General features: G+C 52.7%; 1 protein-coding gene across 2 annotated transcripts in view; it reads right to left on the bottom strand.

Moving 5' to 3' along the window:
• PTPRN2 (protein tyrosine phosphatase receptor type N2) overlaps positions 1–25,170 on the bottom strand; it is a 720,648-nt gene that overhangs the window by 384,321 nt on the left and 311,157 nt on the right. For both annotated transcript variants that reach the window (XM_055335454.1, XM_055335455.1), the window contains exons 9-10: positions 23,035–23,393; positions 10,121–10,207 (exon numbers count right to left, since the gene is read on the bottom strand). In XM_055335454.1, the coding sequence (XP_055191429.1) occupies positions 10,121–10,207; positions 23,035–23,393 (446 nt within the window). The remainder of the gene's footprint in view (positions 1–10,120; positions 10,208–23,034; positions 23,394–25,170) is intronic.

Raw genomic sequence — 25,170 nt, 5'->3', positions numbered from 1 at the left:
AAATGAGTAAGTCTTTATTCCCTTTCACTATTTTTTATATTCCCCAAATGAATGAGACCATATTTGTTTGTCCTTCTCCGATTGACTTATTTCACTCAGCATAATAAAGGGGAAAGGAGAAAAAATGAGTGGGAAATATCAGAAAGGGAGACAGAACATGAAAGACTCCTAACTCTGGGAAACGAGCTAGGGGTGGTGGAAGGGGAGGAGGGCGGGGGGTGGGGTGACTAGGTGGTGTGCACTGAGGGGGACTCTTGACGGGATGAGCACTGGGTGTTATCCTATATGTTGGCAAATTGAACACCAGTAAAAAATAAACTTATAAGAAAAAAATAAATGAATAAGTCTTTAAAAAAAAGAAAGAAAAGAAAAGGTATCTCCCTGAGATCTTGCACCATTCACTGATTCAAAATTCATTCACTGATTCAAAACTCCCTTTAACCAATTCAAGCAGAGCATGTGCGTGTGCAGAGATGAAGGAAGTCTCATCACCACCATTCCAGCTGGAGTCACCTCTGTGTTAGAGGGAAGTCCAAGGGCTCCTGAGGCTGTGTAAGACTCAATGTTTCTACTTGACGGTTACTATAATTTCAATCATATGTGATGTTTGTGTATTTATAACACGTGGTTATGTATTTGTAAGATCATATATGCAATCATGCATCAGTCATCACACTGACAATCACTCCTGTTTCATGGTCCCAGGACAGGCTAACAAAGAACAGAAGTAACTTTGAGCATCTTAATATTGACATATTTTGCTGGTTTTCTGGTGTTTCCCACCTGATCATTTGAAGATGATGGAATGAACAAAACCCCCGCTAACCCGAGTGCTGGGGGTGAGAGCTCTGCCTACATGGTGTTTTCTTTACATGGAGACTTCAGAAATCCTCTTTTCCTGCTTTTATTGCTGGAGTCGTTTTGCATACTCGGGTGTTCTGCCTTTATGGTGTCAACATGCTGACAGAGGCGTCTTCTTGAGGATCCTGTGTCTTGAAGAGATCGTCCACCTGCTCATTGTAATTACATGAGACCCTAGACACACGAGTCAGAGGACCCTGTGCTCACACCAATGTTTCAGTGGAGAATGAGGAAGGCAAGTGATTCCCTGATGAAATCATATTTCTCTCTCTCTCTCTCTCTTTTTTTAAACACCATTTCCAAAATGTAGAACTCAAAAATTCCCATCAATTAAGGATTCTGCTTGCTTTGCTTAATCTGGGTATTGCTTCTCCTGTGCAGCAATAGGTTATACATGAACGGGATTTTTTTTTAAGATTTATTTATTTATTCATGAGAGACACAGACTGAGAGAGAGAGAGAGAGAGAGAGAGAGAAGCAGAGACAAAGGCAGAGGGAGAAGCAGGCTCCATGCAGGGAGCCCGATGTGGGACTTGATCCCAGGTCCCTGGGATCACGCACTGGGCTGAAGGCTGACACTCAACAGCTGAGCCACCCAGATGTCCCTGTGAACAGGATTATTTGCATCAGGTTGACCTTCATGGTCTACCGTGAATACAACAAATATGATGACAGTTTTCCTTGTAAAGATGGGCTAAACAGCCCTTTGTACTTAAATTTAAATAGAGACAAGCCTCAGGAAACTGGGCCCTCTCAACGTTTGGGGATTATAGAAGATGGCAAAGCCTGTTTGACACCAGAAAACAGTTATAGAGTTAATGTTGAAGCTTTTACAACTAACATAAAAGTAAATGCTGCATCTTCAACTAATGCACTTTCCTGAAAGATGTTTAGAAATTAAAAAAAAATACTCCTGATAGAATACTTAATTAAACATTTTTTACTATCATGCTCCACCTTGGCTTGTGCTTTGTTTGATCCTGGATTTGGAGCAAAACTCATAACATGGATAGGTGGACAGGATGGAGGAAAGGCAGGATGGAGGGACCGTGGCTGATGGATAATGGATAATGGATACATGACGGATGGATTTTATATATTCATATATACAGAGAGAGGGAGCACCCCGATAGTAATGCAAACATAAGACATTTCCTCAAAATCCTATCTATGGCTTAAGAATCCTTCTACATTAACTTCTCTCATCCACAGGTGATACATTTGGTAAGTTGCTCATTCTGTACATTATTAATTAAAAAACAAAAAAACAAAATGCTAACACAGGTCCCAAAGTCAGCAAACAAAATCAGTCATCTAGGAGATTGGCTGTGTCTGACCGAACAGCAACTGAGGCCACGTAAGAGTAAGAGGATCTCTGCGTCTACACACACAGGTCTGAGGGGCTTCTTAAACCAGCCCCTCAACCAGCCTCCATGCTCAGGCACCGGAGAGGCACACCCGTGCCACTGCTGGCCTCACGCGTGTACACAGAAGGAGGGTGTGTTGGTGGACCGTGATGGCATAATTTAGACCCAAAGCAATTCACCTGCAATGCCCTCAGTCTATAGATGAATTAAAACCATGGGTTTTTAAGGACTTGCCCCAGAGTCCAATTCTAACAGAGATGCCTCCGTGGGAAAAGAGATTCCTGGATTCTCCCCTGAGAGCTTGTAGAGAACCACTAATAATCCCACCCTGCTGTGCTGCCTCCGCCAGGGCCCCTCCTGGCTCCTGGGTCCAGACCCACATTACTTGCCCTCTTTCCCTGAGGCCTGTACTGACCCTCAACTGTTTCTGAGAATAACCTTGCTCATCCTCCTCCGCTGCCCCTAACCCCAGAGAAGCCCGCAGTCTGATCCTGGACTGACCCAAGCCGCCAAGAGAAAACCAACAGAAAAATGTCTGGTGGCTACGGCATCATCCTCACATAGCTCATCCCTTCCCTGTCAAATTGCAAAAGCTCTAGAATTCCATGAAATAGCAAAGTAATCCACGCGGATGTTCCAAAAGCATGCTTTCCATTACTGTATTTTCTGCACACACATTAGGCCATTGCTTTCCAAAATATCTGATTTGAGGGCTGACCAGGAGGGAAGACAAGAGAACAGGTCATTTCCTCTCTGCATGAGGAGGTGGAGGCTTAGGAGTCATCACACGACGACGTGATACGAGCTTTCACCGAAACGTACCATCACGATGCTCCATCTTTTCTGAGGCCCGAGCAGCTGCTTTGCTGCACAGATCGCCTCTTATGTGCAATCACATGTGGTTACGTGAAACTTGGGAATTCCTCTTTGTGGTCAGAGAATGCCTCACATTGCACTCCCATGAAGTATTTGGAAGAAAACAGAAATGTTCCATATTCACGTTGTGACTTTGGACTCCTAAAGCATTTAGTCTGTAAATCCCAGGACAATTTACTGCTTTCCAATTGGGAGATGTGGGAGGTGATATGTTTGGTCACAGGAAGTGGAGCTCCAGCCGCAGAGCTGTGGTGGCCGCTGGGCCCGGGTGACCCGAGGGAGCATGGCCTGTGAGCCTGTGGGGCCCAGGGCCTGTGGGGATGGACCTCCCATTGCACCTCGACTCCCACGGTGCTTAAGGATTCATGAATTAAACAAACAAATAAACAACTGAATTATTAGTGACAAACATTCAGAAACCAAGGCAGCACCTGAAAATGTGGACAGAGGCTTTTGGCCCCAGGAACCAGGCCAAGGGCCAGCAGCGTTCCGGGAAATCCTGACCCGACACACAGGGTTGCCAGCCTGCTGCACCCCGCCCTGACCCGCAGCACCTCCTGGTGCTGACGACCCTCACTCTGCTCCGTTCCTTGGTTCAGTTTTGTTTCTCTGGGCACCAAAGCCGCTGGCTGCCCAGCCTTCACCTGAGCATCAGCTCCTAATCCACGAAGTGATGCGACACTGGGGCTGGTTTCCATGCGGGAAAGAGTCCCTGCATTCGTCACTTAGGAGAGGCCACACTGTGTTCTCCTCCCATCCTTCCTCACGGAGATTAGTTCCCGAGTAGAAGGTTGGCCTCCTGCCAGATGCTAACGCGTCCTCTCAGGACACACCCTGACCTGCCTCCTGCACAGCCTCGGGGACATCAGCAGGCCCAAAGCATCTCTGACTCAAGAGTGGAAAGCAGGAGAGCGAAAATAAGTTTTACTTTGTCCTCCTGAGAGAAATAAGGGTGAAGCTGAGCAGAGATAACGGGCACTCACAGCACAGGCAATAAGTAAAATCCATATTTTACCACGGTGTTTAGTTTTATTTCAGTATAAGCACAACTGCTTTCATGTGCTTACACATTTCATGGTTTAAACATAATGTTCATGTCTTTGTAGCATATTGTACCCAGAGCACCCTTCCCCCCAGCGCTGGGCACCTGCACATGCCTAGCGCTCATCCCACAGCTCTCTGCAGGGGCCACAACGCCCAGTCTACAGGCGAGCCAGCGGAGGCAGGGCAACTTCAGCAGCTCGCCCATCATCTCAGGGCGCGGAAAGATGGCTAAACACTCAGCCCACACTGATAGACTGGCTCATTCGTCCACTGCTCGCTCAGTGACTGAGCAACTACTGCGCGCCTGTCACATACCTGACACCATTGTAGACACTAAAGATACATCACGGAGTCTCAGAGGCCCAGGCCTCGCCATCAAGGAGAGCATCGTCTCCTGGGGCAGATGAAGGCACAATGCTTCCAGGTCAGAGGATCATTAGAAGGAACCACGGTATCTCTTAAGAAGCCCCGAACACTGAGACGTGCAGTCCAACACATGATTCCACCACCTACCCAACGCTTCACACTCGAAGTGTCAGCACAAGCCTGGGAAATGGGACTGAGTGTGTTCTTCTTGACAACTGAATCTATTCACAGTTAGGAGTTTGGGAAGTTTAATAACAATGGAGATAATGTTAGCAAAATGGTATAGGCCTGTCAAGCCGAACTTACATGCAGGCAGGGCCTATGGCTCTGGGATCGCTTCTAGGATCTGCACAGAGACCCTGCCAGCCTTAGAACCGGTTATGCAATTCGTGGGGGCCTCCTCAGAGCAGGACTGCACATCACAGCCCACGGGACACCCTGACCATCCACATTTTACAGGGAGGGAGGCTGAGGTTTAGAAAGGTGAAGCATTTTACTGCTCCCGAAAGCTGTGATGTCATTTCTCAATAGGAAAGATGCTTCACCAATCCTTTAAATATAAACATCTTTACCTGAAGCACAGGGATTTACTGAAGATGAGAAAAGGCCCTCTGTCACCCGACAACTGCCAGCTGTGAACACACCTGCCCATGCGCCCTGCCCACACTCTCGTCTTCAGTCTAATGGGGGGGACAGGGCAGCTCTGACACACCATGACGTTCCCCAGGGCCCATGGGGCACCATGTGTAGCGCTCTGAGGGACCCTGGCAGTCTTGTGGCGTGTACACAGGGCACAGCCTGTGCTCCTGCTCTGGGAAGACCAGACTCCCGAACAGGAGGCCCTCCATCTCTGCTTTCCTAAGGTAGCATCCCGGAAAACACCTGGAGCAAGTGGAGCAAGGTGAGAATGTCCCCCTGCAATCAGCAGCACAGGCAGGCAGCGGGCAGTTGGCAGGGCTTCAATCCCCTCCCCTGGGCCTCCCATGGGGCTGCAGGCCTTACTGCTGGGGACTTGGCTGTGGGTGATCTTTGTTTATCCCAAGCATTGCCTCTGTCACTGCAGTGCCCTGTACACTCCCCAAAGTATCCAAAACTTTGTCATCACTTGGGCCGCAACACAGTGGGGGGTCAAGGCCAACCTGACCCTTTCTCCAAAGTCTTCATTCATCAGAGACAAGATGGCAGCCAAATAAGCCGAGTTCTGCCCTGGGGAACAGAAACTCCCACGGATCCTCTCACCAGTGAATGGGTGTGTGTGGAGGGGCAGCTTGGGAAGGAAGGACTAAGAGGCCTTGCATGGCTGGGACTTGGGCCCGACCTGGGCTGACACCCGCCCTGGCCCTGTGCACCAAGGCCCTAACCAGAAGGCTCAGGGCTGTGCGTCCCCACTACCGCTCCTACAGCAACCATCTTGAAAAACAAGAATGCCATGTCTTCCTCAAGTCCATGGATCATGCAGATGAGAAACTAAACTGCTTCCTGCACCAAGAGATGGAGGAAGATTGATCACAGGATTAGGCTGTTCTCCCGCAGTGCCCCAGGCTGATCCGAGCCTTCTCGGGGCTGATTGAGGGCTCTGCTGAGCCCCTGAGGAGGAGTGTGGACACCACACCGCACCCCCCCCCACCGACCACGGAGCCTCCTTATGGATCCCCGAGGCACCGCCCACCCAACGAGCCTGGAGGGAGCGGACTACCATCCATCAGAACCGCCATGGACAGCTATGATTAGATTATAAGATTATAAGTGAGATTGTGGTGTGTCTGCTGGCGTAATTACATCAGCATGCTAATGCTGTTTTAATGGTCTCTAATGATGTAATAAGAAATAATGGAATTTACTTGACAGCTACATAACCATTAACAAAACATATTAAGTATCACTGGTGCTTCCATAAAAATGCAGACGGTCTCTGAAAGTGCCAGCTTGCGCAGCAGCCCCTCTCCTCTCCTGGAATGGCCGGCAGCCCTGAGAACGTGTCCGTGGATGCCCCGGTGTGGGCCATGCAGTGGCCCCTCCCCGAGGCCCCAGGCCCCCTCTGGCCTGTGCACTGAGCCCAGGAGCACAGCTGGTACCAAGCACACGCATGTGCATGTGCATGTACAGTAAGGACAGGCCAGAGCTGCAGCACCCACAGTAACGGGGAAAACTAGGGCTGCAGAGAAGCCCCTGGCACCTGGAGGACCCGTGATGGGTGAGAGACATGACGGCAGGGGACACTGGGGACTCCCTGTGCTGGGCGGGGCTGGGGAAAGGATCCCTGGGCGTCTTGCTCACCCGAGAGCTACGGAACTATCTCACACAAGCTCAAAGACCGGGTGATGCTGTCAGGTCCCCATGGGACGGAGGAAGCCCCCTGTTTTCTGACCAGGGAGAGACTGCGGCAGGAGACCTGCTGGGTCACCAGTTCCACCCAAAAGTGCTCCCTGGAAGCCTGTGTCCCCATCATCTTCAGACATGACACAGGTGCAGGGGGAAAGGGCTGAGACATGTAAGCAAGCAGCAGACCCAGCTACGGGCCAGGGACAGATGGAGTGCAGCCAGCTCCCACCAGATGTGCCACAGGGCACCCCCCACCAGACGCCCAACAGGACACACTCCACAGGGTGCCCCTGCCCTAGGCACCCCCCACTGGATACCCCACAGGGCACCCCACAGGACACCCCGTGGGGTACCCCCCACCAGACACCCCACAGGGCACCCCCCACCCCCCAGCCTGCATCGGAAGCCCCTCCAGGAGCCTGACTTGCCCTCCTGCCCTCGGCTGCTGCCCTGAGGCTCTGGCTAAGTACACGAGGACAGGGAGGTGGCAGGTAGGTCATGTAGAATCAGGAGGGATCCAGACCCCATCCAGGGCTAAATGTCCTCTGGACCTTGGACACTGTGTCTCCTTGTCTGTGGTGACCCCTTCCTTCAGTGGGAAACGCCCAACTGCTGCTGCCCTAGGGGCATAGACACTGGACCTGGGCTGTTCAGCGGCTGACCTGACCCAACTCCCAGCCTGGCCCCAGCGCGGTGGCCTCCCGGGCCTGGAGAGCTGCACGTCCAGAGACCCCCCAGCCCACATGCTCCCGCCTCTTCTGCACACACCTCCCCCTCCCCCCTCCACAACCTGCGACACCTGCAGCACAGGGCTGGGCCACTGCATGAACATACGGGCATGTCTAAGGAATGAGCAGCAGCAAGGCGCCGCCTCCAGGAGGCACCAGGCCTGGCACAGCTGGCACTGACGGCAAAGGGAAAATAATGATGGTTCAACGAATCCCCTCCCTGGCAGTCTCACCAAGTCAGCCCTGCCAAAGCTCACACTAACGCCTCTTTGCCCGATTACTTTGCATCCAACGTTCTCGATCGTGGCCTAAGCTGTAGCAATATCGTCCAAATGCTTGGGCTACCCTGGCTGCTCCCCAAGCTCCTCCTGGAGACGTGTCTTGTTACCCCTTCTCCTGGCTCCCATGACCTCTGTCCCGTTGATGGTGGTGGCTCTCATTCATTTGCCTGCTCCCTCCGTGGCAGTTGCATTTCCTGAGCCCATGGAGGCAGGGGCCAGACCTGGCGTCTCCTACTCATGGACCGAGGGGTGAGCAGCGCCCCCCTACTTGTGGAGGCCAGGCCTGGCTCCACAAGTCCTCACTCTGCTGCAGGCACAGTCATGGCACTAGGTGCCCGATGTGAACACGTGCCAGGGGTTGCCGTGACCCCTGACCTCAGGTCACCAGTGGACGCTATAGACGACTGGCCACGTGGGAGGTGCAGGCACACTCAGGAGACCTCCCTCTGCTTCTCTGCAGGGAACAGCCAGCCAGTGCCACCAGGTCAGGCCTGGCTCTGCCTGTGCAATCCTGTTCACCGCACACTGTAGAGACCATGCCCCGGGCACAGGACCTATATGGGCCGCCAAGGGCTGTAAGCCGCCGAGTGCCCATGTCCAACAGCCAAGCCCCTTCCACAGGGTCGGATGGGGATGGGCAGTGCCTAGATGCATGAGTGCACCTGGCAGGGACTTCTGCATGGAAAGGAGCACACGTTGACACAGGGTGTTCTCGAGGGCATCAGGGAGGACAGGTGGGAATACGAGTGGCTCCCACGTGACTGGCATGCAGTGTTACCAGACAGGGTAATGGATGTCTCCCAACCTCACAGCTACTGCCCACACCCATGATGGTGTCTACCATCACCAGCCCTCAGCTAGAAGTCCCTGGGCCTCCGCCGCATCCTTGTAATCCACTGTTCACATAGCTGGACACATGTTCCCCCGGTGGGTGCTCCCGGTGGCTTCCCAGCCCACAGAAGGACAGGCTCACAAAGGACCAGGGGCCACCTGAGCTGCCCTGCTTGTCCGCACAGAGCACCTGTCCCTCCTGCCTGTGGGTGGCCTTCCTGGCTGCGCACCAGCTCCCCAGGCCCCGCAGCCTCTATCCCTTGTTCCCACGAGGACTAGGGCTGCCTGATCTTTCCCAGCTCCACTCTGCATATGCTTTTGCTAGAATGTCAGCTCTCTGCTCAACCTTGGCATGGTGCTCCATGAATGTTTGTTGAATGAAAGTATGCAGATGGTCATGTTTGCCAGGGCAGACGTGGGCCAACTACCCTCAGTAGGTGGACATGGGCTGGACAGTTATCGGCTGCAAGGAGCCCAGGATGTGAAGTTGGGGTCCTGTTCAGTCCAGGACTGGCCTTAGCTCCTCTCTCCCAGCTTCTGGCTCCTTCCTACTCAAAGGGGATGAACCACACAGGAGCTGATGGCAGCGGGGAAGGGTGTGCAGAGGCCCCGGCGGCGAGGTGGGTGGGCAAGACTTGTTGACGGTCAGATGAACCTCCAGGACTGAAGGCCCCAGGCCAGCCATCCACATCAACAGACAACTCAGCTGAGCCTCTTCTTTCCAGGTCTGAGTGGTCCTGGCTCACACACAGATCCATCCCCACGCTCCCCTCTGGACTGACCTCCACATCCAGAACCCCCCTTCCCCTACCTGGGACATGCTGGTCTGTCCACACCTACACTCACTTATGCACCAACCTGCTCCTCTCCCAGGCACCTGCTCCTATTCTGTGCATTCCTCAAGAAATGTGGAGGCAGTGGCCCCTCATGGCTGATGTGCCATGGGCCAGCACCCCAAGCCTCCAGTGTCATCAAATCTGCCTACAACCTGTGCTCTGATGACCAGAGAGGCTGGTCGTGCTCCGATGACCCGGTACAGGGAGCACATGGCAGAGTACATACGCTGTAGGTACTCCATAGTGCTGACTTCTCATGGACACGTGCCATTCCCTGGGTTGACTCATCTGCAGTGGGGTGGGGCCCAGGCTGGAAAGTTCTAGAGCCTCCCAGGCAATTCTAGGTGCAGCAAGGCTGAGAACCACAGCTCCGGTGGGCACTGCCCCTCCAGATTATAGTTTTTACAATTATGCTCCTGTATCATCTGTGCTCAAATAACTCACCAAACCCACCTAGAATTCTCCTTCTGGTTCTCTCCTGAACAGCTTCTCTGATATAATTAACAAGAACCCCAGGCACACAGTTCTTTCCCCTGCAAACCAATTTATGAAACAGAACCTGATGCGCGTGGAGAATAAAACCCTAAGACCCCGTGCCCGGCACTCACGTGATGTCTGCGAAGACGCTCATCGGCACCTCCAGGAGACGCGCGACGCTCACCAGCAGCTCCTTCCCATCTCCTGGGCTCAGGGGGCTGTGGACAGAGCGGGGGCAGCGTCACAGAATGGAACTCATCAACACTTGAGAAGCCGCGTGCCCCCGCACCCCCCGCCTCAGCGCCTATGGCATTCCTGTCACATAGTGACCAGGCTCCTGGGGCAGCTGGGATCAGGTGCTTCTTCAGGCATGATGAATCACCTGAATTTCCAAGCAATAAGACAAACAATACAGTGCAAATGGAATTGTTAGGGGCGTAATGGGCCCATGATCCTGCAATGGCTCAGCTTGGCCTTCAATAAAAAATATAATGGGGGGGAGGGGGAGGGGAAAGGAGATGGAAGGGAAGCAGGTGCTGAGAATCCAGGGTGGGCTTCAAAGATGCAAAGGAAACACAATTTTAAATGGACTTGTTTCTAAAATGAGTGATGTCCTGAGGACAGAGACCTGATGGGATACATTTAGAGGTAAACGGGGAGACCAGGGGACACTTTGCAGGGACCCTGTTGAGGGGGGCAGGTGTGCTCTGGGGGGATGAGCCCCAGGCCCTAGAGCCTCAGGGAGCCGTGCAGGGAAAGAGCCGTATGATGTGTGGGAACTCAGAGAGGGGGTCAGCAGTGTCACCCGGTTTATAACAAGTCCCACCCACAGCCACACCAAGCCCTCCTCCATGATCTCGGCATTGGCAGTACCAGCAGGGCCAGAGCGAGGCCACAGCTCCAGTGCCCCTGCCCATGCGCCTCTAAAGGCTGTTGTCCCCAGGACCAGGTCCAGCACAGGGTGGGTGGACAGCATCTGCAGAAGGGATTGAATGGGCCTGACGAGGCCAGTGGGCACTCCTGAGCACACATCCCCCAGGCCAGAAGCCCACGCAGGACCTGGCCTGGCCTCAGGGACCCCCACTCCAACCCCACCCCTCAGTTCCTGGCTTGCCCCCAGAGGCCCGGCCCCACCACACTCTGACAGCCAAGCCTGCCACCTGCGCCTGCTGCATCTGCTGCCCACCTGGCGGCTCTCCGGTCCGGGCCCCGCTGACCTTGGGCATGAGGACAGCGGCCACTGAGGCCTTAGCATTGGGGATCTTCTTCCCTCCACAGCCCCACAACCCAACTGAGAGGCCGGCTCCTGTGTGGACTCAGGGCAGCGCGACAGTAAGGCTTTCATTTCATTGTGTGGGCTTCAGGCTTTGGTCACCGACACAAGCAGACGTGATGGATGTGTTAACAGCACAGATGTGTGAGTACGCGAGAAAATGTCAAAAATTTGACATTTAAAATCATTAAAGTGGGGGTGCCTGGGTGACTCAGGGGTTAAGTGTCTGCCTTCAGCTCAGGTCATGACCCCAGGTCCTGGGATCGAGCCCCATGTTGGGTCCCTATTCTGTGGGGAGCCTGCTTCTTCCTCTGCCTCTGCCCCTCCCCCTGCTTCTGCTCACTCATGCTCTCTCCCCCTCTCTCTCAAATAAATAAAAATCTTTACAGAAAATAAAAAATAAATAAAATCATTAAAATGTAAGTTCTTAAAGGAGTCCCACGTAGCTGACAAGAGGACAATCAAAAAATAATTGTCGCCCTTGGAGCAGGAGGACCTGCCGTATTCCTTTCCTGCCCATTCCCACTGCCTGTTCCCCAGGAAGGAGCATGATCTGCACCCAGGCAGTGCCGGTCCCGAAACACTGTCCAGCCCGCAGTGGGCACGGGGCAGCAGGGGTCCAAGATGCAGCATTGACAGAAGGCCCTGCACATGTCGCCTTGACGATCGCCCGAGAGACCACAGGGCCTGATGTGATGCATCTGGGTGCTGTCCTCACAGTGACAGAGACGAGCAGGGTCATGCCCAGGTCACCGTGGGAGCCCAGAGGGGTCCACCCGGGTCAGGCATGTGAACACTCCTGAATGAAATAGCTTAAGGGGCCGCCCGGAGAAATCCTGTCTGTGTGGAGGGGGTCTTGGCTGGGAAACGCCTGCGGAAGGTGTGGCTACCAGAATGTGCCCGGGTCCCCAGGCAGACACCCTGCAAATGCTCTCTGGCAGTGCCCCGAGTGACGTGTATGTGCTGCCTCCTGCTGATGGCCCATGCTTCACTTACTCCTTCCCGCCCCACCCCTGGATGTCCCCGGGGACTGGCAGGGTGCCTCCCAGTGCTGGATGGAGGTTTGGGCCCCGAGCATCCAGCAAGCAGAGCACAGGTGTGCACAGAATACCGGGCTACAAGGTCTCAGCCCCGTGCCCTCCTGTCTCCAGAAGTTTGAATGGAGGGGAGGAGTACCCGTATGTGGCCAAGCAAAGAGATTCAGTTAAGGGGTGGCAGCAGGTGCACAGCCCGGACATGAATGACAGGTGGGTCTAGGAAAATGGCCCACCAGGTGACAATTACTTGGTGAGGAGTAGCAGAAATGAGGCTTGGTTTGCTGCCGCATATGCCATGAGGGTGCCCCCGACAGGCCCATTCCTCCATGACACCCCTGTTCAACGGTTGTCAGGCCACCCTCTTCCTGTGGTCACTCAGGACATGCTGTGCCTGCACATGTGCCTGCGCGTTGCCAAGGCCATGGTCAGTGGCTGGTGTGCAGGGGCCTCCCAGTGACTGTGAGGCCACAAACCCTGGTCACCCAGACAGCCTTCCCCCCCAAGCCTGCACTCGGAAAAGCAAGCCTGCACTGGCCCTGCACTGAAGATGAGCACAGCAGGCAGCTCCACATGGGCTTGGACAGCGGGCATCAATTGGTGAGACTCCTAGGACCCCAGGTCTGCGCACACACATGCGAAGACCCAAGAGGCTGCAGCGTAAATGAAGGGGGATGTGTGTGCGGCTGTGTGCAGGAAACAACGCACCTCTCACCAAGAGGGGCACCGGCCCTAAAACCAGTGAGGTTGTGGGGATGACAGGCACTAGTAGGCCCACTTGCCTGCCCCCTCCTCCCAGGGACCCTCAGCTCCCCTCCTGCAGCCCCCTGCATGCTCCACACCCACAATGCCACAGAGTGCTTCCTCCCTTCATCCTGGCCAACATCCAGGCCTCACCAATTCTAACCACAGAGCCCTGGGGGGCTCCCTCCTTTTCCTAAAATGCCTTCTGCTGCCATTCGGAAGCACCCAGGCCACCACTTACCATAGAAGGTCTCTCAACTACTTCCTGTGTTTTACTCCTACTCCCCTGCAGATGCAGCAAAGGCGTTAATCACATCTGATCCACCGCCTACCACCCCACCCTGAACACAAACCAACCAGGTCGCCTACTGGATCCCATAAAGTCTTCACTCTAGCCTGTTCTAAATCAAAGGGCGACACGATGTGATGGGGACGCCAGGTGCTCTACCATGAGTCCTAGCCCTACTCCAATCTCATGACCAGCTCCTGACCCCTATGTTCCTTCACTCCATAATGCACAGTTAGCACTCGTTCTCGTAACAAGGTTATTTCAAACAGCCTTAAAGATGATGAAATTCACTGGCTCAGAGAACATGTATGAGCCCCCCCGCCTCCACGACAAGGCCCTGGCCCTCTCCTGGGCTGCTGCTGCATGCTGTCAGGGCCGCGGCACGGAGCACAGATGGCTTACAACAATACAGGGTCTGGTCGATAATTAGACCACTAAGATGGTGCTGAGTGTCCTCAAAATGGGCATGCAGTTATTTCTATTTTATTTTATTTTTTTTTCTATTTTATTTTTAAAATACATGGCCATCATCTGTCATCTCATGATCTGAACTTCCTTAGAAAGCAGTTGGAGTTAATCTCAAAAATCAATGGACAGATATGGCACACACAATTGCATCTGTGTGCCTGTGACAGCTGTCACCCTGATTACCTGGACACCTGACACTGCCGTGGAGGGGAGACGCATGCAGCACTGGCGGCTCAGGTCCTCACTGCCAGCCTCGACATCTAGTGGCAGAGAGGGTTCTCGAAATCTGGATGCAATCTCCTTTAAGGCTTTTTCACTGAGGCAGAGCAATGTGTTAATATGACTGTGGAATCAGATGCCCCTAGGGACCTGCTAAATAAGCAAAATAGGAGAAAATCTAAAGCATTTACACCATTCACGTGATGGGATGCCCAGATGAGAAGTGACCGTACACCCATTTTTCATGAGGGCCTTAATGCCACACACAGCAGGGGCCGTGGAAGTCTGTGAGCGTTCCCCCACGCTCACCCCTGTGCTAAGACCTCTCACCAGTGTCTCTTCATGCACAACAGACTCGTGATGAAGCTGTTGTCATTAACCTCATTCTGGAAATGATGGATGGAAACTGAGACTAGAGAAATTAAATTCATGCCCCAGGTCATGCCACCAGTAAGCCCCAAAGCCCACATGTTACTCATCAGTGAGTGCTGTGATGTGGACTTCCAGGCTATGGGCAAGCCCAGGTGAGGGCCACATCCTCACCTGTGCTCTACCTTTTAACTAAACTGAGGAGTGCCTGCACCCATCATTTCTCCAGGTCCTGCTTTTGCAACGGTGTTCCCGTCTCCTCCTTATGGGCCCACACAGTCCTACCAACCACACATCCGTGCCTAGGACTCTACATTCAAAGGCTGACCTTTAATCCTTCTGCTGCTTCACTTCCTGATTTCGGATTATTTTTATTATTCACTCAAAAATTCACCCAAGGTAAGGAACCAGATGATGATGGATTGCAAAACTTTCATACAATCTTTTTTGATGAGATATTTGAAACCAATGGATAGAATGAGGTTTTCATGGGATTCCCCAGTTATTCCAGCGATTCACATATATTGTTTCTATTTAAATAATCTTGTAAGCTAGTTATACTTTTACTAATCCATAGCAATTCTCCCCAGTGCAGAAAAAAGATGTTTCTGATGAGGAGAAATGAGACAGGAGCTGTCATGATTCAAAATCCCAACTCTAATTCAGTACTACCTTTCTTTCCTGCAGAGAAATAAAGCCCAATGTTTTCTGGAGAATGAGTGAGAGAGCTCATGGTCATTTGTGCAACCAAATGGATTATTCTGACTGGTGAGCCTTCGGGCTTCTAGAGCACATTCAAATTCATGTGGTGGCACCAGTAACCCTGAATTACTCTTACTAGCAAAGCTGTTGATAGCCACCAACTCTTCATAGGTAAAAAAATCAATTGGTGAAAAACTGTTATATTCCAACAACTTCAAGTATATTTATTTCTCTCAACTTTGGGGGGAAAATTGCCAACAGCTTAACACAAATCTAAGTATACAATGTCTTAGTTAGTTTTACACAAAGTGTATTGACATCAAAAAGATAAAATGAGGGAGATAGCACAAAAATGTAGAGCTTTAGTATGTGTTCAAAGCTGTTATCAGCTTGAAACAGGCTGTTCTAGACATAGAGTATTTCATGTAAGCCTAATACTGACCAAAAAGCAAAAGCCTTTAATACGTACACAAAAGAAAAAGAAAGAAATGGAAGCACATACTACAGAAAATCATCAAATCACAGAGGAGGAAAGAAAGGAAAGGAACAAAAGAATTGCCAAACAGAAAATAATTTACTAAATGGCAAAATGAAGCCCATACTTATCAGTAATTACTTTAAATGTAAATGGACTAAAATCTATGATCAAAAGACACAGGTGGCTGAATGGATAGGGAAAAAAAAAACTCAACAATGCCCAACTCCATGCAGCCTATGAGAGACTCCATTCAGCAATGAGGACACTGACAGACTTACAGTGAGGGGATGAAGGAAGATGGCCCACAACAAGGAAGCCAGAGGAGAGCAGGGTAGACAACATGAGGGGAAGGAAGACAGTTCATGATGAGGGAGCCAGAGGAGAGCAGGGTAAACAATATGAGGGAAAGGAAGATGGCCCATGACGGGGGAGCCAGAGGAGAGCGGGGTAGACAATGTAAGGGAAAGGAAGACGGTCCATGACAGGGGAGCCAGAGGAGAGCAGGATAGATAATGTGAGGGGACAAAGGAAGACGGTCCATGATTGGGGAGCCAGAGGAGAGCAGAGTAGACAATGTGAGGGGATGAAGGAAGACGGTCCATGACAAGGGAGCCAGAGAAGAACGGGGTAGACAAACTTTCCTTATACAAAACAGACTATAAGCTAAAGTTTGTAAAGAGACAAAAAAAGATTAGTATATAATAATAAAAAGTTCAGTTCATCAAGAGAATAAAACATGAAAAATATTTATGCACCCAGCCCAGGAGCCCCTAAATACATAACATATACCAACATATCTGATGAGAGAAACAGCAATATAATAGCAGGGACCAGAAGGACCTAAGAGAACATGAAGGACTTCCCACCCAGTAGCAACAGAATACACACTGCTCTCCAGCATGTGGAGCATTCTCCAGGACAGATTACATGACAGTCCACACACAAATACTACTAAATTTAAGAAGATTGAGATCATACCACACAACTTTTCCAACCACAATGGTTCAAAACTAGAAATCAATTAAGAAGAGAACTGCAACATTCGCAAATATATGGAGATTTAATGATATGCTGCTAACCAACCAATGGGTCAAAGCTGAAATAAAAAATACCCAAAACAAGTGAAACTGGAAATGTAACACACCAAAATGGGTGGGAGGCAGAACAGAGTCCAAGAGGAATGTTTATGGTGACGAATCCAGCACTGTGAAAAAAGAAAGATCTCAAGTAAACAACCTGGGTTTACAATGCAAGGAAGTAGAAAAAGAAGCATAAATGAAGGCCAAAGTCAGAAGAAGGAAGGAAATAATGAAGATCAGAACAGAAACAGATGAACTAGAGACTGAAAACACAATCGAAAAGATAAATGCAACTTAGAGCTGTTTTTTTTTAAGATAAATAAAATAGACAAACCAAGGGAAAAAAGAACTCTCACAAAATCAGAAATGAAAGAAGAGACATAAATACAACAGGTCGTAAGAAAACAACTAGCAACGATTATATGTGAACAGACCTCCCACCAAGAAGAAAGAATAAATTCCTGGAAACACCCAACCAACCGAGCTTGAACCACAAAGAAAGAGAAAATCTGAAGATGCCAACAAGAGACTGAACCAGTACAAGCAGAAGCATCTGGGACAGGGGACCCCAACCCCACCACTTGCCAGCGTGACCTCCAGCGGTGTCCTGCATCTGCGGGGGGCCAGGACCCAAACCCCTGCTGGGGCCCCGCAGCCTCACCAGCCTCCCCCACACTGACAGCGCCCACCTTCCCACGGCTGTAGTTCAGCTCCTCAGGTGTCCACGCTCCTCCTGACATGATTTCCTTCCCCCACCTGCCCCCCACCCCTACAGAGCTTGCAGTAACAACCAGACAAGTCCATCAAAAGCTTGAACAGGACCTTTACGTAACTAGAATCCGGGAGGTTGTGCTGGAATTCAATAACCCATGGCCAGCTCTTCCCAAAGACGTTCTTCTTCAATTTTTTTTTAAGTCATTAAAGTCCCAGGGAAGCCAATATTCCACAACTGAGCTACATGAGGACATTACCTTCTCTAATTCTTCCTTTTCCTTCTGCTTCATTCGTCATCTGCAGTTTACTTCAATGTTGACAGCCTAGCGAATCTCTTTTCATATGTTTCTCCCTTTTTCCTCTCTCCCATATAGGAGTGATATTTAAACTGCTTAACTCAGACAGATTTAATTGGAGGTCAACTTATAAAGCAGATGACACTTTTCAAAAATCGATTGCTGTGGTTGAGCTCTGAAGGTCCCCGGGGATTCCTACTATGGATGCTTTTCCTGAATAGGAAAAGCAAAACTTCCCCAGCAATTATAGAAATCCGATACCAAACCAGGCCGTGCGGCTATAGACGGCAGACATGACTGCCTGCCACGGGGAGGAGGCAGACATACGGGCAGAGGTGGAGCGGACACAGCTGAAAAAGATACAGATGTGAAGGTTAAGGGTAGATCAGGGGTGATACAGGTGTAGACACAGAGGGAGGTGCACGTGTGGATGTGGGTACTGATACCAACACACGTGATTAGGAGACACACATGTTTGGATGAGGGCATAAGTGTAGATACAGAAATGCAGATGCTGATCGAGATCCGTGATGTAGATGGACACAGATATAGACCCAGGTAGACCATGCAGACCTGGTGTAGACACACATGTCTATACCCGACGTAGGTATAGACATGCAGATGCTGACAGAGATACAGTTCAGTACAGACACAGGTATATGATGTGGATGTGGATGTGGTGTAGGTGCAGATATACCCTGGAGATGTAGGGGTAGACACAGATGTAGAGGCAAGTATTGGTGGTGACTCCCTTGCTGACCCATCAGATACGAGGATGGCCCATGGAGTCTCAGCATCACCAGAACCCTTTGAGGCCCTTTTGCATCTTAAGCCCCCAAGCAGAGCTGCAGAACCCACCGAGGACAACCCTGGAGTGGACAGTGTCCAGGTCCCAGGCTTGGTCAGAGTGCGCTGGGTGGTTCCAGTCGTTCCTTTTCCTCTGTGCAGCCTCCCCCCCCCCCACCATTTCACCTTTTGCTGTAAGAGAGAGTGTCAGATGTGGGAAAGGGGGGTCCATAGTCTGGGACCATTAATGACCCCCTTCCTGGTGTGGTGTCACCTCTTCAGGCATCTCCTGACTGGTGAGACATGGCTAAGCCAAATCAGGAACCCATTTGGTCCAAGAGGCCCTGGACTTGTCTTTAACACCCATCGTATTTGCATTTCCATGGCATTTCCTCACTGTGCTTCCCACCATGGTCAGAGGTCAGACAGGTTTGAAATTCCCTCCAGTTCTAGGATCCCAGCCCATAACAGACATCGAAATCCAACACGTCACCTGAACCTCGACAATGGGGTGAAAGCAGGCCTGTGAGTCAGGGGCACCAGAGAGCAGACAGCTGGGGCAGGGGATGAAACGTATCTGGATCCGGTGTCAAATGCCAACCAATGAACAAAGCTGTGACACGGATGTGACACCGGAGCTAAACATGGGCTCTGCACCTGATGCTACTGAGGCATTGTGGTAGGTTAAAGGAGGCTCCTTATATTTCAGAGCTATTTCCCGAGATGCTTCCAAGAAAGTGGGGTTTGTTTGAAAGTGGCATGAGGGGCGGGAGCAAATGGGGGGCAGGTGGGACAAGGATGGGCCTGGGTCGTTGTCTTCCTGTGCTGTTGGAAGTCCTGCATCAGAAAGAGTGAGACATATGGCCATCTGTTGCCTCATGAAAAATATGAACCTGAATGGCCAGGGGAGCCATTGGATGACGTGCTTGGAGACAAGCCAGGCCCTAGGGACACGGTGGGTGGCTCCAGGATGGCTGCCTAGGCACCTGCAGCCAGCCTGTCAGAGGACTTCGTCACGATACCTGTGCTTCCATCAGGGTATGTGGTGGAAAGAAAACCCCAGGGAACATGTGGAACCAATGGGTCTCCTCATAACTGGCAGGTGCCTGGGGCCCCTCCACGAGGGCCACCCTCTTCACCACCCTCACCGGACTTGGCACTCAGCCTGCAACCTTCTCCCCAGACTGAAGCTCCTTTATCTCCAGGCCAGCTGCATTCTCTCCCTGCCACCAGGCTGCCACCCTCGGCCACGACCTGCTCGAAGCCAGGAGGCTCTCTGTGTCAACCACTCTTCCCAGAGGCCCTCGGGGCGCCACCTGATAGGTGAGGGAGCTGCCCAGGGGCCACTGCCCTGCACCTTCCCCCAGCCCCCCCGCCACCCCAGCAGCCGGGCCATCCCCATCCCTGGGGCTGAAGGGCAACTGCGGACCAAAGCTGGACCATGCAGCAGGCCCTCTGGTGCATCGTGCATCCGTGCAGGGCTTCTCATGGTCCCCACATGAGCTGCTGCCGCCCTGAGGACAGTAGTCACTGTCTCCTGCATCAGCCTGGCAGCCGCCTAGCCCCCACCCCCAACCCCACAGGCACTCGCTTCCCCAAAGCCAGTCTTGTGCACGCAAATGTCCATCCACACGAATCCACCCCCAATACCAGGAGAGCCACACGCTCCTGAGCATCTCATCAGGCATAAAAAGTGGTTTCTCCTTTGCCAGGACCCAAATGGGTCCCTTGGCTTCAAGTTCGCCTTCCGTGTGCCATCTCTTCTGAATTCAGAGCACCTATAAAATCAGCCTTGGAGGACGGGGCGGCCGTTTGGACCTGCAGCCAGTCTGAAGGGTCCCCCTGGGGGTAGAGGGCAGGATCGTGCACAGCAGGAGAAGCGACGCTCTGTCAGAAGGTGGAAGAGACGCAGCGCAGAGGCAAGCCACTGCCCGGTCCAAGGGAAGCTGCTGCCCGGTCTGAGCCCCCACGGGGAGGACAGGGTCAGCATGCAGCTCACAGGTACGAGGACCACCAGGTGTACGGAGGTCCTTTTTTTAAAGAACGGCATCAAATTCTTGTCAATTAACAGCTGATTCATTAAGCTGAAGCTGAGATCTGGGAAATCTTGTCCCAGAGAATCCCACATCACCAACTGATATGATAACAGAGCGGAAACCTCAATCTGTCTCCACAGAAGGGAGGGAGCAAACAGAATTATTGATGTGAGGCCATGTTATCAGCACCGTATATCTTCCATCCAATTGAGGGTGCAAAAGAAAAGGGAAATGAGCCGCGATAATGATTTCTCTCTGACCCAGGCTTGTAGCAGGTAAGCATCCAAGTCCCCAAGTTCTGGCCCAGGGGGACGCGACAGGAAAATAAACCCTGAATGCAAAGACAAACCTGCCCTACCGGTGGCCTCATTCCCTCCAGGAAGCCAGGGAGCAAGAGGAAAGGCAGATGCGGTGGTCCCTCCACTTGAGAAGTGCTGGCACCTCTCACAACCTGGTCGTTATCCCTCTGAGAGTCGCCTTGAGGTCCAGGGCTTGGACTGCTCTAAGGGCACCATCTGCTGTCGTCCATGGCAACATACGGTTGCCACTTGGAAGAGTCTGACAGACTATGAGACCCCCTCTCCTGGCCCTGATGTGGGGCGTCTGCCGCCCTCATGAGGCCGCAGAGACCCAGGGCCCAAGATGTTGGAGCGGCAGCTGCGTCTCCCTGCAAGCAACCTCCCTGCACAGTGGATGAGCCCTTGGGAGTCTGGAACATGGGGATCAGTGTCCTGGGGCAAGAAGACTCTCAGGGAGGCTGTGCACACACACGTACAATAGTTCCCAAAGGAGGAAAAAGTCCACAAAGGGCTTTTGACAGTTTAGAATAAGTAACTGTTGGGATCCCTGGGTGGCGCAGCAGTTTAGCGCCTGCCTTTGGCCCAGGGCACGATCCTGGAGACCCGGGATCGAATCCCACATCGGGCTCCCAGTGCATGGAGCCTGCTTCTCCCTCTGCCTGTGTCTCTGCCTCTCTCTCTCTCTCTGTGACTTATCATAAATAAATAAAAATAAATATATTTAAAAAAAAAAAGAATAAGTAACTGTTGTTAGGATGGTTGGATTCACGAGGAGCCGAGGGGTGTTCTGCTGCGCCCCCCACAGGACATGCCCGAGCTCCCATCATGCTTCCCTGGAAGGTACACGCACCCCCGAGATTTCCCACCCTGGGATGGGGGTGTGACCACGGAGATGGGAGCACGGAACTCCCCACCCAGGCAGAGAGCTCAGAGACTGGGGGTGTGTACTCAGGAAAACAAAGTCGGTATTTGGTGCAAGCTTGAGGTGTCAGCTCTGAGGACTTCTGTCAACACACAAGTAAAAACACACCCAGAGCTCAGAAGTCTTGAGTTTTATGCTGGCTTTGATATGTGGTCTGTGGATTGAGCTGAAAATAAGATACTTCCCGCCCAGGAGCAGAACTCAGTTCTGGCTAATGATGAAACCTACCATCTGCACTGTGACCAGTGCTGCACATCAGTGGAGGGACTGGTCAGGAGGTGTGAGCACAGAACAAAGGTGTGCAGAACCAACATGAGAAACGAGGGACTGTGAGTGGGAGTCCTACGCTCTGCGTAGTCACTGACATGGGCAACTCAAAGCTGCTGAGGAGGACATGGCTGGACCACAGACACTGTCACGCAACTGCAGGATCTTACATAGATATGTCTGTGCACATGCACACACTTGCACACCTGCACACACACGTGTGCATGCACACACACCTGCACACACAAACAGCACCCACTACACATGTGCACACATGTGCCTGCACACGCACATGTGCACAACCGTGCACACATACACATGCACACATGTGTGTGCAAGCACAGCACCCACCACACACATGCACAGCACACAGTGCACTCATGCACAGCACCCAGCACATGTGTACTCACACACGAGCATGCACACACATGCCTGCACATGCACATGCACACACATGCACGCACACGCACGCACATGTTCACATGTGTACAGCCAGATATGTTTTCGTTTTGAAACAGTGTTTTCTGTTACTTGAAGAAAACACAGTTTTGTCTTTACCGAGTGTCAGAAGCCAGTCATTAGGGAGAGGACCTGAAAAAACGGGGCTGAGCATGCGCCACCTGCTGGGTATGCAGTGTGGGGACGGGCCCTCAATACAAGCAGCTCAGAACCAAGAGGAGGAGGAGAACCCCATTACCGCGAGCAGGTCCTCCCAAGAGTGAGTCCCAGCGCCTGGGCAGCTCTCATGTGACACAGATAAAACTGGCTGGGGTTCCAAGAGGCATGGAGGCAACACACGGGCATCAATCCCAGGCCCAGCCACCGCCAGGGGCAGCTGCGTCCACGGGCTCCACAGTCCAGGCTGCAGGTACAAGGCTGGGAGTGGCTTTGTTTTGTGGAGAATCCCCTCAAGCTGGGCTCATAGGTCGCACTCTAGTGATGGACGGGCTGGATCCCGGCTGCCCCCTGCCCCTAGGACACCCGGAATGCATCCCCTGTGTCTCCAGATGAAGAGCCCCCCGCCCCCCTGCCATCATGGGTGCCAGGAAAGAACCAGAGCCTCCACTTACTCATTCCCAGTCACGATGTAGCCTAGCTCCTCCTGGGAGGGCCGGACCTCCAGCCGTAGGCCTTCACCAGGCTGTCCCTGGGCATCGAGGGGGGCATCATCCTGTGGGGGCCCCAGAATCCAGGGCTGGAGCTCGCTGGAGCTGCCCCATCTGGACTCTGCAGGATGTGGGCTCTCCAGCCGCTCCTTGGAGTAGGTCTGACTCCTCACGTCCTCCACCCCTGCGCCCTCCTCCTCCCATGTCGGGACTGTCTGTGGGGTCTCTGACTTCTTTGTCTCCGAGAGGAGGGGGGTGGCCAGAAAGAGTTGGGATCCAGGATCCAGCAGCTGGTCTCCGAGTTCAAGGCTCAAACGATGGACCTGCAGAAAGGAGGCTCAGTGAGGTGACATTCAGGAGTTGGTGGGTAGCCTGGGAGGGGGGCAGCGGGGCGGCAGGGGCGGGGTGGCACCCTCATGGCCACATTCAGAGTCACATCCGGATGGGACATGTTCAGCTGAGGGGAGGCCAAGGGCCTCGCATGTCTGCATTACTCTGCAGTGCATCTGCCAGTGGGTCTCTGCATCTCTGTCTGTCTGTGTCTGTCTCTGTTCCTATTTCTCTGTCTCTGTCCCTCCATCTCTGTCTCTGCTCCTCTGTCTCTCCATCTGTCTCCATCTCCACCTCTGTGCCTCTGTCTCTGTCTCTCCATCTCTGTCTCTCTGTCCCATCTCTGTATCTCTGTCTCAGTCTCTGTATCTGTCTCTCTGTTCCATCTCGGTCTCTGTCTTGCACACATACACATACACTTTCATAAAGAATCTCATTGTATAAAATCAGTGCAGGTGTTTGGCATCTATGTTTTCAAAGCCAGCCCACGTGGGGGCACCCGGAGGGCGACAGAGCTCAGGGGCTTGGGCGCCTGGCTCTTGCTTTTGGCTCAGGTCATGACCTCAGGGTCCTGGGATCCAGCCACACATTGGACTCTGCTCAGCTCTGTGGGGCTTCTGCGAGTGATTACCTCCCCTTCTGCCCCTTCTCCCCTTCTGTTCATACACTCTCTCTCTCTCTCTCCCTCCCTCTCTCCCTCTGTCTGTCCCTCTCTCTTTCCCCCTCACTCAATCCTCTCTCTCCCTCCCTCTCCTTCTCTCTCCCCCTATCTACTTCCCCCTCTCTCTCCCTCCCCTCCCTCCCTCTCCCCCTCTGTCCCTCCCTCTCTCCCTATCTCCCTCTCTCTCTCCCCCTCCCTCCCTCTCTGTCTTCTCTTCCTTTCTCTCTCTCCCCCTCTTGTCCCCTCTCCCTCTCTCTTTCCCTCTCTCCCCCTTTCTCCCTCCCTCTCTTTCCCTCACTCAATCCTCTCTCTCTCGTTCTCTCCCTCCCTCTCCCTCTCCTTCTCTCTCCCCCTCCCTATCTATACCTCCCCCTTCTCTCTCCCTCCACCCTCTCTCTTTCCCTCCTTCTCCCCCTCTGTCCCTCCCTCTCTCTTCCTCTCTCCTCTCCCTCTCCCTATCTATCCCCCCTCCCTCCCTCTCCCTTTCTCTCCCTCCCCCTCTCTCTCTCCCTCTCCCCCTCTGTCTCTGTCTCCCCCTGTCTCTCTTCCCCCTCTCCCCCTCCTTCTCTCTCCCCCTCCCTCTCTCTCTTTAATAAATAAATAAAATCTGTAAACAAACACACAGAACACACCACCCAAAAGCAAAGTACCAAGGCCCTGAGGATCTGGAGCTGCCGTCCTCACCCGGAGACACAGGATCACGTCTCCCTAGTGCCATGGCTGCACAGACACCCCAGCCGTTGGCCCTCAAGTCCCCCCAATGCCCTGTGCTAGGAGCTGGCTTGCCTGTCCCCCAAGGGCATGGTCACAGCGACACATGCATCCTTACGGCCCCTGGGGGACCTGAGTCCCTCCCCACAGCAGCTCCCTGCCTCACCTCCACTTCCTGCACAAGGGGACCGTTGTCCCACATGCTTGGCGCAGACGGTGCGCCAGGCTCTGTGCTCAGTGCACGTTCCCTCCCCACCTCAGCCACAGGCTCTCCTGGACTCATGTCTAGTCCGCAGCCTCGGGGCTTACAGGGCCTCCTCGTCGGCCCCACATCACCGAGGCTGAGGCTGGCAGATCCAAGGGTGAGCAGGGTTCTCACCGGGGTGCTACCTGGGCAC

Source organism: Nyctereutes procyonoides, unplaced genomic scaffold (assembly GCF_905146905.1).
Source record: "Nyctereutes procyonoides isolate TBG_1078 unplaced genomic scaffold, NYPRO_anot_genome, whole genome shotgun sequence".
Classification (NCBI taxonomy): domain Eukaryota; kingdom Metazoa; phylum Chordata; class Mammalia; order Carnivora; family Canidae; genus Nyctereutes; species Nyctereutes procyonoides.
This window is presented reverse-complemented; position numbering and strand designations above follow the sequence as displayed.